We start from the raw sequence: 14404 nt of genomic DNA on the forward strand, positions 1-14404 counted from the left end.
TAGTGGGGTCTGTACGGCCGCTCGGGTGTATACATCTCGAGCGAGGCGATGGGCAGCCTCATTGCCTGTATAGAGACCCCTATGAGCTGGAACCCAGATTACTAAAACCTCACGGTTTAGCGGGTGCTTCCTCAGTAGACTGGCCGCCTGCCTTGAAATTAGGCCTTTGCCGAAGTTCCTAACAGCCGCCTTACTGTCTGAGAGAACATACAAGGAACATCGTAGACGTTTCGAAGTTCGCGCTCTTAGTTCATTGGGCGGAAAAAGCGTTCCCAACTACAAATTAAACGTTGCTATTTCACTGCGCTTGTAGAAGTTACATTGTACTGTATATTTCGCTGGTTAGTGAATCGGAGAGTTGAATACAAGCCTGTCGCATTCAAGAGAAACGTCTCTCAACACTGACAGAAAGAAATCGAAGCAACATGGCGGCAATGGCAGCCCCCACATCGCTGGTTGCGAAGAAACGAAAGCATTTTCTCGGCGTTCCAGCACCCTTAGGATACGTTGCTGGCGTCGGCAGAGGGTAAGGAGCTTATACTTTCATACAGTTTCGTTAGAACTCTTGCTTGATGCCTGGATAAGGTGCCCTGAGGCGCCCACCTTCGGTCCCACGAAACATCGTCGTTCATTTGTTTATTGCAGCGCGACCGGCTTCACCACACGTTCTGATATCGGTCCCGCGAGAGACGCAAGTGATGTTCCGTAAGTATCTCTCTTACCTCTCCTAGTTATAACGTTCTATTTGAAATCGGGTTGGTTTGACTTGCACGCTTGCATGACAGGAGTGCGTTGATGTTGCCAGGTGCGCCACTGGTTTGTTTATGTTGATACTTTTGTGATTTTCTAATGCTGCATGCTCTGTCTCACAGGTAGCGATGATTAGAGTGAAGCTGCATGCCAATTATTTATCGTCACGCATCGCATGGTCTTTGTATTGTGAGGCAACTGTAGACACCTAGCTGAACTGCGATTTAGACGGCCATGACGTTTGCAGTGACGATCGTCACGCTCCTCCAAGCAAGCGAAAGAACAAACAGAAAGAAGAAGAGGAGGACGACGATGAAGATCTTAACGACTCCAACTATGACGAGGTGAGAGGTCGATCTCCGGGTTTGTGAACTTAACATATAACGCTTTTTAAAGCATGGTCTCAGAGCTTACAGCTACGTAAATCGTGTTTTTTTCGCTTTGAAATTTCTGGAGCGTTGAGAAAAGCAGACTGACACCATGGTTTAGCTTTATCGATCTTTGTAAAGTTTCTGCCCAGGATGCTGAACGCTCACCTTTTTAAGTTTTCTAAGATGGGGTTAGTATCCATGACGACTGACACCATGGTTTAGCTTTATCGATCTTTGTAAAGTTTCTGCCCAGGATGCTGGACGCTCACCTTTTTAAGTTTTCTAAGATGGGGTTAGTATCCATGACTTACAGTCAGAAAGCCACCACCGTTTCAGGACAGGCGTGAGAATGCGGACGCACCTGCCTACAGCTGCACGTGGATCTGCACTGCATAGCTGTAGAGATTTCTTGTGGTGCTTGGGGAGGCCAGTTTATTGGACCGACCTACTTGCGTCTTTGCAACTCTAGTGGCACAGCCGTATCATTCTTATACCCAGGGTACCCCATTGCTGCATAGGAACTTACAGCATCATAGCTTGCCAACAACTTTATCCTAAAATAGAGTCCTTTGTGTATTAATAGTGTGTGCCTGCAGCACCCGCTGCTGTCAGGTGCCTCATTGCTCAGAGTGACACCTACACCCAGATGGCTGATGGAAACTTATTGTGTGCAAAACTAAACAACCATAGTTATTCTGGATGGTGTAAAGAGCACTGTTTTCTCAAAAAAGAGCCTCTTGGCCTGTTTTTCAAACTTGAGTCATCCATTACAACCGGCCAGCCAACATTCACTTGAAAAGAAAACATGTCGGGTTTTGCTTATGAAAATTGCAACAAATCATTACATTATCAATTACGGATACATCCAAACTGTTTTTATACTAGACACTTGCTCTGTCTCTAAACACTGCTCTAGATTGCAGTGGTTGGTGTAGGCTTGAAGTAGAGCAGAATAACTTTGCAAGGTGTGGTGCGCTGTTCTCATGCAACACGTTCGACCCCAGTTTGCTGGCTATGGAGGCAGCCTGTTCAGCAAGGACCCCTACGACAAGGACGATGAAGAGGCCGATGCAATCTATGAGGCCATCGACCGCAGGATGGATGAGAAGCGCAAGGAGTACAGGTGAGTGCATCCCTTTACAGGCATCCCATGGTTGGATGTTTGCGATGGCACAACTTAGTTTTATTGCAGCTTTGTTGTACATCCAGATATTTGAGTGTGCATTGTACCGGTTGAGTGTACAAATGCGGTCTGTGTTTTTAGGTTTCAAGCCGCATGCTTGGGATTTGAGATAATTCGGTTTTGTGGCCACTGTGACCTGTAGACTTTTATGCCTAATGGTGTAAGGTTTTTTGCAAGACTTGGGACGGGTGGCAATTGTTCATGTTGAAAAACGCATAGAACCACTGTAGCGTAGCAGCCCCACTCACTCACTGTGTTGAACTGGGATGAAAAAGAAGACGACGACCCTGTGGTGTGAAGCTCGTTTGCAGCCCGAACGCTTAGCTGAGCCGTTGTTGCGTGTTGCAAACTCAGCATGTTGCAGATTCAGCTGAGCTACGCCCCCAACATTTTAACAATAGCAGTTATGAAACAGTGGAGCCTCATTGAACTGAAGAAGGCTATTTGAAATTGGCAAGTTATCAAAATTATCTTGGAAAGATAAGAATCATTCTGCACAGGACATGATTGTGTAAAGTACTAATTGCAAGAGTAGAGTGGGTGCATTCTGTGCACCATTGCACTGAGCACCGTATTTTCTAGCAGCCAATCGCTCTTTCAATTTTGGGACGTTCATATGAACAGAAGAGCAAATTAGAGGCTATTTGCTATAGGCACTGAGGATGCCTGTCTCCTTTTTTTTCAAGGTTATACCTTATGTATATAGATGCCATGTTCCTTGGCATGCTTGGTCATCGATTGAGTGGTACTAACGCAGGTCCCTATATCTCCTACATTGCACCTGTTGTTAATATGTCCATAAACCAGCTTAGTGTGCTCTGGTGTATGTTCATGGCATTTGTCGCATCGTGCTAGGCTCAGTATAGCTTTCTGAGGCGTGACAAGTGAGCTATAGTACATACCAAAGGGCATGTGCAGGGTTGCTCAGTATGAAAGGGAACAAACAAACGCATGGCCACCGCGTTTTGCGAAGCGCTGCCAGAGAGAGTCTTTGAGAATGGGTGGCACCAAGCGCATGGGCGGAAGAAGCAGTTAGCCATTCTTACTGCGCATGCGCATTTGCTGCTGATTCTTGCCGGCACTTGGTGGCAGTGCTTTTTGAAGAACGATGCCCTTTCCCCTTGATATTGAGTGACCCTGTGCAATATTTTTTCTCACCCTCGACTACTCGCAAATGATGCCAGCAAACTCCACAGTGTACTGTTTGCACACTGCGGACAAGTATATGGAGCACTTTAGCAGTATATGTTGCTTAGATATTTCTACATAAGTAAGTGTATAATTTCTGCAGTGTTGAGCTGTATATTTTTGCATTTTTTGGGTTGGAACAGTATACTACAGCATACTTCATATCAGAAACCAACATTGGGGAGCATATGGGCGTCTGAATGTCCAGCAAATCAAATTATCGTTGCCGTGCTTCTCTTTACATAGACTGAATGTATGGAAGAGCGAACATGTACAAAGCTGTGTACAAAGATTCTTGGGCATTTCTTTTGCTGTGAGCTTTGTAGGCAGCTTTGGCCTTTGACTGCCTAGTAGGATGTGGGCGGAAAGGTGTGTTGTCTGTAATTCCTCTCTTTTCCCCGTTCCCCAGAGAGATGAAGCTGAGACGGGAACTGGAGCGCTACCGTCAGGAGAGACCCAAGATTCAGCAGCAGTTCTCCGACCTCAAGGTCAGTCGTGCCTTGTCTTCAGAACCACCGCTATCACAGGATAGGTTGGCCACAATTTTGATTGATGCAAGGCATGGGGATTTGTTTTTGTGCCATCATATCTTAAAGGGCGCTGAATTTTGTGTCTTTTTTGCCTTTATGTTTTATATTAGGTCCGTGTAGCTTTATTTAAATGCTGAGCCATGTCATAAGCCAGAAATGTCCTGAAAAGGAACAAAAGTGTTTGTGCCTTACAGTCGTGAAAGGTGTCCTATATAACAGAAACAAGATTTCTATGTTTTTCCTCCAGGCTCTTTCTTTAGTTTCCTGTGTGAAATGCCTTGTTGTTACGCCGCGTAGTCATTTGGTGGTGAACGTCAAGTGTTAGTTAATACCACACTGGTTGCTAAGCAGTGGCACTTGTCTCCCCTTTGCACACCACCCCACTGCAATGCAGAGAGATCTGGAGCAGGTGACCATGGATGACTGGAAGAGCATCCCGGAGGTTGGCGATGCCCGCAACAAGAGGCAGCGAAATCCCCGACCTGAAAAGTGCGTTTCCTTGATTTTTAAAAGAAGAAATGTTGCATTGGACGTGTATTGCCCTTGAGCACCGGGTTCGCTATGCAAGAAAATAATTATCTGGTGCGTAACGTCAACCTCACTCAAAAGATTTGGCTTTTTATTTAATTTTGCTTATACTTTTCAGGTTGTTTCTTTTTCGCCTTAGAGCAGCTAGTAATATACAGTTGAACCCATTTATATTGAACTGAGTTGGATTGAATTATCCTTTACATTGAATAATTTCTGAGCACCGTAAAGCTACGTTGTGAATGTATAGGAAATCGTACATCTGCACTGTACAAAAATTTGCCGTGAGATCTGATAGATCAAACTTCGGGCAACACCGGGTGACTAAAAAAGAAACTGGCTTTCCTTGGGCACATCCGGAGGCTATAGCTTTCCCGTATGCACCCGCGGGTGCAATGGTGCTGCTTAGTGCTCGCAGATAAATGACGATGCGGATTTTCTATGTTGTAGGCAGCATGCGTGTAGCTAGGCAACCAGAACATGGATCTTTTTCTGCACATTCTGCTCAATGTACTCTTAATTGCAAATCCACCGTGGGTGCCTTGCAAGGTGCAGGCCTTCTGAAATTTGTTGTTGCTGAAAACTGGCATTGACGTTATTGTCTTGTGCCTTGCCAGTGCAAACAGCTTCTGCTTTGGTGTGAAAACAATATTTAGTGGGCTACAAGAGAAATATAATAGGTTCTACATATGTACGTTTTGCGGTTTCCTTCAGGTTCACCCCCATGCCAGATTCCATTCTGTCCAAGGCAGGCATTGGTTCCGAGTCAGTGACGACACTGGACCCACGGCAGCAGGTAGGAAGTGATCCTTTGAAATTGATGTTTACTGCGTGCTCTTGAGCGAGGGCCAAATGGGCTGTGTGTGAGTCAGCCATCTTGTCGGAGCAGAGTCTTGTGTGCGATTCGCAGTGCAACTGTGGCAAGTGTTCGTTACTTCTTTCTGGTGGAGGTGCTGGTATGCTTGAATAGGGACTGTGCTAAAGCTGTAAAGGTGGTGCTGCTGTCTGTGGTGACAACTGGTGCTGCACCGTAACGCAAGACAAAGAACTGCACTACTTCGGCACCAGTGGCTGTGTCTTGACGCTGTGTCTCGGCGTACTGTGTTAAGTAGTCTGTTGCTACAATTCATTTGTTCCTTGAGGACGACACTGGGTGTTGGTTAATTTATTTGTTTATTAGTCTTTTCTCATTTTCCTGTTTTCATGGTTTTGGTTGTTTAGTACTGGTTGTCTTCTTCCACTCTCCTTGTGTGTGGGGAGAAGAAAACTTCTGTGCTAAGAATTTATTCCATATAATTCATCATTGTATTTGGCTGAGTCGAGACATATGCACATACTTTTCTCTCGAAGTTGGGGGCGAGGAGCTTACAACGTCAAAGATAGATAAATCTACTCACACAGAAGCAGCAGTAGGGAGGTTATCAGTGTTAGCGATAATGCAAAAGGCGCTGATGCAGAAATTTCCTCTCCAATTTGTGTGGCCTGCATGATTGAGCGTGGTCTGTTTGAACAGAGCTTTCTGCAGCTGCATCAGACGCCGTGCTTATGTGCAATCACGAAAAAAAGGTAACACCATGAGAATTCTGGAGCCATAGAGTTGTGGTGAATTTATGAGGACTGAAGGGCAGCTTTGCCATGATAAAAAAAATATGGCTCATGTACTCCGTGTTGCAAAAACTGTGTGATTTATTTACTGGCAATTTCTGCACAGCTTGGTATTGTTCCCATTGGTGTATGTGGTAACTGCATGCTGTTGACGCTGCCACCAGTTGTTGGCGAAGATGGGTCGGTTCGGGGTCGTTGCTAGCTCGCTGCTGCTGCTGCTGCTCGCTTGACGGAACCGTGGTCAAGCTTCGACACCCCGTTCCCACCACCACCAGGACAGGAGTGCCGCCATGTCAAAGAGTTAAGTGATGGGACGAAGATTACAAGAGGGTTTATTTACATCTTTTTACAAGCATAAGAGACTGAAGTGAGGTTCCAAATGAGGCTGTATGGGAGGCTATGGGAGGCTGTATCGTAGGCTGTCCTGCCGCACTCGTTGTCGACTTTTATCCTGTTCTCCTTCCCTAAATTCCCTAGGTTGAGGACGCCCACGCCGGGCTGGGAGGGGCCCAGATCACAAACAACACAAACTTGTGCGCACAAACACACCACTGCACTTAGGGCCACGCCCCCGTCACATGTGGAGTCTGAGGGAAAGAAGGTTGTCGTCGAGGTAGCGTTGACTGCGGTAGGTGATGGCCTCCGGCCAGTCGAAGGTTTCTGCGGGTCACCGACATCTGCTGATAATCAAAGACACCCGCCGCTCGAGGCCGGACTCGAGGTCACGAAAAGGCCGAAAGTGGTTCCTCGTGCTTGGGTCGGAGATGATGCCCGCCAGCTTGTCGCGGTGCTTGGCACAACAAAGAGCAGCCGGAGACGAGGCCCTTTGTTCCCTGGCACGGTCACGGCAAATGGGGAAGATAACGTTCGTCTCCCCGAGGCGGCGGCGGCGTTCTACACGTGCAGGCACTTTGTGAAGGGGGTCTGGTTTTGGTCCTGTACTCCAACCGGGCAAACTCCGTAATTGAAGTCAGCTTTCACCTGGGTCCTCTCTGTGCGTCCGGTCCATGGCGGCAGGCCCGAAAGTAATCACGCTGAAGTTGCTCGCAGCTATGCACAGTAGAAACAGGTGTGCTGGCTGGCTCCAAACGAGACCCGCTGACGTCGATCTTAATAATGCGTGCTGGGTGTCCAAAAAAGTGTTCTCAGGTACACTGATGAATCTCACTTAAACCTGTGGTCATGCAAGTGATTCTTCTGCCAATTAGGCTGGCAGCACCCCTGTAATGTGACCTCTCAACCATTTGCTTGTAATACTGAAGTCCAGATTTGCAGAGCAATTGGGCTTGTTTTCTCTCTGCCAGTGTGGCTCCTTGAAGCAAAATCTGACATGTCCTTTTGCCAATGCCATGCAGCCATATGGAGGTGGGCTGACAACACCCTTCCCAGGCACAGCCACTCCAGGATGGGCCACTCCGTCGGCTGACCTGGACTTGCGTAAGATTGGCCAGGCCCGGAACACCCTCATGGACATCAAGCTCAACCAGGTGAGGCAGCTCTTTTTCTCGAGTTGGATGCGAGTGAAGGCTTCCAAAGCTAATGGAATCTAGACTGGTGTTAGGTGCATTCCCTTGCAAGAACTGTCTTCAGACTGTCAGTAGAAAGTTGGTAGGGTAGTCCGTGGAATGTCTATTCAAAACTTTCTAAGTGTTGTGTAGATGCAGTTGAGCGTGAACGTTCTCTCAGGTTCTCGCACGTTTTTCTCTCGGACAGGAAATGTGTTTGTGGCAGCAAAAAAGTGACGCATGCGCATAAGGTCTTCATTCAGGCGAAGGCAACTTTCCAGACACTTGTGCCCATAGCTTGCTGTCGATGCGAGTGGTAGTTCTGAACTAAGGCACACGGCTTGCTATGCCACGCAGCACTTGCTCAAGTAAGAATTACACACATTGAGAGCGGTGTTGTTGACGTGGTGTCATGGTCAGACATTTGTACGCTGTGACAGCTGTGAAGAAGTGGCATGCAAACCCTTCTACTGATGAGAAGGAGGGCAGTGATTACAGGAGTAATTGGTGAGCGCTATAAAAACACGGAAAAGGGATGAATACACAGGACGAAGCGCTTTCTAACAACTGTTTCATCTCAATAGAAACATGTCTATATACACACATTTGACATCATATCAAAAACAGAAGAGGGAGGAACGCACGCGCTGACAAGAATGAAGGAAAAAACAGATAAAAACTATGTGCACTTAAAACAGCCGAAGAGGTAGGTTAACTCAGTTCCCCCTAACATTCCCTACCTCAAGAACAGTAATCTTCGGCTGTTTTAAGCGCACATAGTTTTTACCTGTTTTTCCTTCATTCTTGTTTTTTCCTTCATTCTTATCAGCACGTGCGTTCCTCCCTCTTCGGTTTTTGATATGACGTCAAATGTGTGTATATAGTCATGTTTCTATTGAGATTAAACAGTTGTTAGAAAGCGCTTCGTCCTGTGTATTCGTCCCTTTTCCGTGTTTTTATAGTGCTCACCAATTCCTTCAAGTATGTATTTCCAACTAGCCCCACTAGTAGCTCTTTTGATTACAAGAGCTTGCGTTTGGAGTGGGCAAGCGTTACCCAGCTGACATTGTTCGGTTTCACTCATTGTACAGCATATCTCCCATTCAAACCCTTCGAATGTACCAGTACATATCACCGTTGATGGAATCAGCCATACTGGCTGTCTAGTTGTTTACTGTAAATGGACAAGAAAAAAGCAGCAGTGAAAGCTTCCTTACCAAACCTCTCTTACATCAACTAGTTTGGTTGTTGTGTCTGATGCTGGGGCTGAAATATTTTGCCAGCTTTTATGTACTTAATCCTTAGTAACCAAAGAGGGCTCTGAATTCGAAGTAGAGATTTGGTTCACTTATTATCACTCTTTGCTCCTTAATGCCCACTTCCTTAAAGAATCAGCAAAAAATTTTCGGGGTGCAAGCTAGTGTGTCCACATTCTAAAGCAAAGTTGATAAATTCCCCAGAAACATTTTAGTACTTTGGGAAATCTGCACAGTTTGTATTTGTGCCATTGAATGCTCAGTTCATTTTGCATTAATGCAAATGCTACAGACCAGCTAGACCAGTTTTAATTTCTGAAAACCTTTTCAGCCTGTCCTTGCAGTTCCTTTCAGACATGAAGTGCCCTTCTCTCCATTGTGGCGCATGATGGCCTCAATTGCCTATGTGCCATAAAACCCATCACAACACAACACAACTTCTCTCCATTGTAATGGATGTTTTCCTGTGCAGGTGTCGGACTCTGTGAGCGGCCAGACTGTGGTGGACCCCAAGGGGTACCTCACTGACCTGCAGTCCATGATCCCTAGCCATGGGGCTGACATCAGGTGGGTGACGTATTGCAGTAAAACCTCATTGTGTGGTCGTCGTTAATTCGGACTGCCGTGTAGTCCCAGTTTACGCTCATGTAAGTCTATATTGCATAGGTCGTTCGTTAATTCAGACGCAGCAGTGATCACACCACCAGTTACTTGAACTGGCCGCCAGTTTAGGACTTTGTCGATGCATGACCACAATAGCAAGTGATTATCCAAATTACCCTCTTCAAGTCAGAACTTTTTTTCAAAATGTTGTCTGCGAACCTCCGACATGCACGCAATGGCAGGCGTGACGGCGATCAAGGAGGCGCCATAACAAGAAAAATAGTCCGGTGATTTTTCTTTCCCGTGCTTCACAACGGCCTGCGGCCACGGCACGCATGGCTGTGCTGTAAAAGAAGCTGCGATGATCTCTCTCATTACAGAGCACTTCTGCGTTGGTATTCCCGACTAAATGCACATAATAAATTATCTTTCTTTGCAAAAATATTGATGCTGTGCGGATTTAATCTCAAACGCAGACAACTCTGGCCAGGTTTTCGCCTATTAAATTTACTGTGATGCAAACGGTTCTTGGCAGTTTTTGGGTGTCCTTTCATTGATTCGGACCTTCGGATCATTCGGGCATTTTTCCAGGCCTGCATGTCGTGGTGTGCCCCATTCTTGCTTACGTTTCCATCTTGCTTCTATTTTTCCCTGCAGTGACATCAAAAAGGCTCGGCTGCTTCTCAAGTCGGTCCGGGAGACAAACCCCAACCACCCGCCAGGTGGGACATCACATTTTTCCCCTGTTCTTAAAAAACTCTCATGTTGTCTCTCCTTTTCCATCGTCCCGTTTTTCTCTATTGTGTTCATATTTTCTCTCTCTCCTTGCTTCTATAGTTTCCTTGTCTGTCTGCACACGTTAGAAACAAGATGTGTTCCTGATTAATCAGAGCATCTGAGCAAGCTGTTAGTCTTGGGCGTTTTGCTTTTAGTGTGAAAGCAATTGGCCTCCTAACCTGGAAAGTGCCGATGTGGGGTGAAGCCTCTGAAGTTAGTTACGTGATGCGGGAAGTGACGAGAAATAAGCGAGATTTTGAATGAAAGTCACATTGGCCAACCTGGAGAAATGAAGTAAGTATTGCCGGGACTGAGTTTCGAATCAACAGCCGTGCAAACAGATCAGCTTTGCTGGCCACTGCATGAGAGCACTGTGCTATCACTGCAGCCAGTCACGCCTCGTGTTAAACTGCAGCACACTCTTGCGCTGTGTATTGCATGTCGTTGTCTTTGTGAACTTCCATCTGTGCACAAGTCACGAAAGGAAAGAACACGCACTTTCAGTCGCACTTTCCAGGTACATGGCATTGGGTGTCCGCCTGCAGAGACTGCTTTCGTACAATGTTTCGTCGTTGACAATGCTAAACCACCAACAATTTTTTTTACTTGACGCTTCAACGGCAAGGAGGCAACCAGGCTGGTTATGGGTGTTATGTAGGCTTCTTTATGCCTTAGTTCATTAGGAAGCTTTTGGTGCTACTTCCTTGTAGGGATGAACAAATATATGCTTTAAATTCTCTCCACCTTCTTTATTCCCGAATTAAAAGCTTGCAAACGTCTTAACTGCTGTGGACTTATCGAAGTTGCAGCCTCATGCCTTTCTCTGACTAAAAGTGGAAGTGTATGCTCTCTGTGTAGTTTATTGTCTGTGGCCAAGCAGTGTATAATATTAGTTTGTATGTGTAGATGCATCCTGCAGCTTTAGATCACATGCAATAATGCTAGCATCTTTTTCTTTTATGTGTGAATTTCCAGCGTGGATTGCATCGGCCCGTCTCGAAGAAGTGACGGGCAAGATCCAGACAGCGAGAAACCTCATCATGAAGGGTGGGGAGATGTGCCCCAACTCTGAGGACATCTGGCTGGAAGCTGCCAGGCTGCAGGTAAGAGTCCTTGTTCTTGCATTTCTGGTGCAGTTGGGCGTTGCGGTGTAGTGGCACCTTTGATATGCCTTTGCAAATTTCCTTTGCAGTGGCTTACAACCATCTTGCAGTTATACTTGGTGCTATGTAATTTGCTTGCAGTTGTGAACTAAGTGGTATGTAGGTGTTGAAGCTGAAGGAAACCACCTAAGCTGACAGTAGTCATGGCGTGTGCAACTGGTAGTAATTGTAAGGCATGGAACTTAAAGGTGCACTGAAGAGGAATCTGAACTCATCTTTTTGCCGCGGCAACTCCATCTACACGTTCCCAGCATTCTGAGAAACTTCAATTTATTGCCCTGTGCAGCCTATTTCTCTAATTAAATCGGATTAACGTCCGGCTCCTGCCTTTTTTTTTTTAATTCCCCGCATACAGTGGGAGGAGTAGACCAACACATGAAGTGCCTATCAGGCAGTCGCGTGGCGACTTTGCTTTTGCTTTTGTTTTGCTTCTTTTAGGTTTCCGTGAATAAATAGGTCTAGTCAGAGACTACGTAGCTGCAAATTAGGCCCACGGAAATAAAGATACGAGTGGACTCTCTGCCGATGGCAGAGCAACAAGCCGCCACGGAACTGGGTGAATGGTTGGTCGACTCCTCCTACTGTTTGCAGGGAATTCAAAAAAAAAAAAGGCAGGAGCGGGACGTTAATCCGCTTTAAATTAAGGAAATCGACCACACAGGGAAATAAATCGAAGTTTCTAAGAACGCTGGGAACATGTAGGTCTAGTTCCAGCGATAAAAATACGAGTTCAGATTCCTCTTCAGTGCACCTTTAAACGGACAATGAGGACTACTGCAGCAGACTTTAATTCTTAGTAAAAATCGATTCTGTGGCTGTTTTGGCTATGTTCACATTTGTCCAGCACCAGAAGGTGCATTTATTACCGAGGAAATTGGAATTAAAAGTTTTCCCGCCTTTTGAATCAGACTTGTGACATCCGTACCCAGAAGCATGCCATGATCGCCGTTTGGTAGCCAGTGGCAGTGTTACCTAACTTCAGGGTTCCGCATGGAAGAACCTGTTTTGGCGCACAGCAGTTTGCTTGTGAAAATGGTTGGGGGGCAACACCTAGATTCAATATTTTTTCACCTTTTTGTAGCTTATAAAAGCTCTGTTTTTAGTGTAAGTGCTGTCTTTGTAATTAGAACGGGGTAATGTATTGATATAGACACCTTCAACTTTTCCTCTGTGTCCCCTTAAGGGTGATGCTGGCATGAGCTGTAATGATATTGCCAGTTTCTTTGACCTGTTATTAGTGAAATGTAGTAAAAGAGGGGAAAAATATACTTATTTAAATTGTTTCTAGGTAACATTTGCTCTTGACGCAGGGACTAGTTACTGGGTGAGTTTGTGTGAATCTACCGTATATGTACGGAAGTGCTAGGTACAGCAAGATGCTGTGTATACGCGCATACGTATTGGTCTATACATCGTACAAGTAATCCCCCCCAACTTCTGGAATGTTTGCAGATTGACCAACGGAAGCTTCGGTCCTCATTTCATTTAGATGATCGGCATGCCGCCAGCACAAGAAACTCACCGGCAGAGGCGATGCGAATTTGGCACTTTGTCCCAAGATATGCGTACTAATAGAGCCCGTGAGACGTCAACTTCCAAAGTGTCACCAATGCTGTGTGTCAACAACAGCAATTGTGCACGAAAAGCTTAGCATTATTACAGCATGCTAAGAGGCACCTTTGCTGCTTTCCTCAGTACGTCACACATTTTTTGGTGCCCCTGAACTTGAGGGCCATCATGCATTTTTTGACACCTCTGCATATAAGACACTGCTTGCCCCAAAAAAGACTGACAACTGGCAGAAGCATGTCATGAGATTTTGGTGGAAATGGAAAGATTTTGCCTTATATTGTAAGAATCGAGTGCTGTAAAATTGAAGAAATGAGTATTTTTAATTTTAATTCGGCACTGAAAATTGTATAAAACAAGCTGAAGCGCCATCCTATGGTGAAAACTTGCCACTAATGGTGTGCATCTCACCACACGAGCAGATCTCAAAGGAAAGATTGCTTATTTATTGTTAACTGTGTAGTATTGTTTTTTTTTTTTGCGAGGGTTCATCACATTTATCCTAGTTCATGCTCTTCAGTGCTCCCTTCGATCATAAACAATGCTCTCTTTGATTGCTGATGAAGAGCTTTCAGCTTTTGTTACTAGATGGCACCACAGTGTTTGGCACTTCTCGTTTGAAACGGGAACCTCGGTCCATTGAAAATGTTGTTGACATGGCATCTGTTACTGTGCCGTAACAACCTTGGGCGTTGAAACTGAAATGGGCACTACATTGTACTAAAGCTGTCTGATTAATGTCAGGCAACTAGGTCTATATATCACCTTTGTGTTCATCACTTTTGCCAACACGCAATAATAATCTTGCTCACTGAGCTCTGTTTACATTATCAGGATGCATTAAAACAGGTGTATCCACTGATGGAAGCATTCTCTTCAACAGTGTTTCTAATGTAACTGTTGTGAAATCGAGATTTTAGGCAGTAAGGTTGTCATTGCAGCGCAAAAAATTGGGTGCTTAAAATTCAGTTGTCAGTCCCTTTGGATGCTGCCCTGAGAACTGTCACCAACATTCGGGAGGCATGATCTGCCGAACAGTTACCGAGAACAGTTTAGCTTTTTCAACGAGGCCACAGTTGGCGTGGCATGGCGTTGCTCCATGCTTATCTTCACATCGGCCTTATCTGAGAATCTACTGCGTGTCTGTATTGAAAAAGAAGGGGCTCATGAAATCTTTGACAAGTAAACAGTGACTCAGTAGCATCAATGGCGCCATTCTTGCGCATTCTTTTCTACGTACATAGCTGAATTTTCACCTTGCCCTGACCGTAGTTCACATATGAGCCAACGCTCGAGTTCAAAGAGCGCAATTTTGAAAAAGCAGGTTGTCCTAGTTCATGTGAGTAAATGCAGTGTGTTTTCTGATCCCCTGTTGG

General features: G+C 45.5%; 1 protein-coding gene across 1 annotated transcript in view; it reads left to right on the plus strand.

Annotated features, from left to right (window-relative positions):
- The first annotated feature begins 409 nt into the window (after positions 1-409).
- The window catches only part of Prp6 (pre-mRNA processing factor 6), a 30221-nt gene continuing 16226 nt past the window's right edge, over positions 410-14404 (plus strand). The window contains exons 1-11 of the mRNA XM_089562368.1: positions 410-526; positions 646-705; positions 998-1094; positions 2126-2244; positions 3902-3980; positions 4417-4511; positions 5265-5346; positions 7511-7642; positions 9389-9483; positions 10177-10241; positions 11272-11399. Coding sequence (XP_089418494.1) covers positions 426-526; positions 646-705; positions 998-1094; positions 2126-2244; positions 3902-3980; positions 4417-4511; positions 5265-5346; positions 7511-7642; positions 9389-9483; positions 10177-10241; positions 11272-11399 — 1053 coding nt within the window. The 5' untranslated portion in view covers positions 410-425. The remainder of the gene's footprint in view (positions 527-645; positions 706-997; positions 1095-2125; positions 2245-3901; positions 3981-4416; positions 4512-5264; positions 5347-7510; positions 7643-9388; positions 9484-10176; positions 10242-11271; positions 11400-14404) is intronic.

The sequence above is a fragment of the Amblyomma mixtum genome, chromosome 1, assembly GCF_055824585.1.
Source record: "Amblyomma mixtum isolate Tamu chromosome 1, ASM5582458v1, whole genome shotgun sequence".
Taxonomy (NCBI): domain Eukaryota; kingdom Metazoa; phylum Arthropoda; class Arachnida; order Ixodida; family Ixodidae; genus Amblyomma; species Amblyomma mixtum.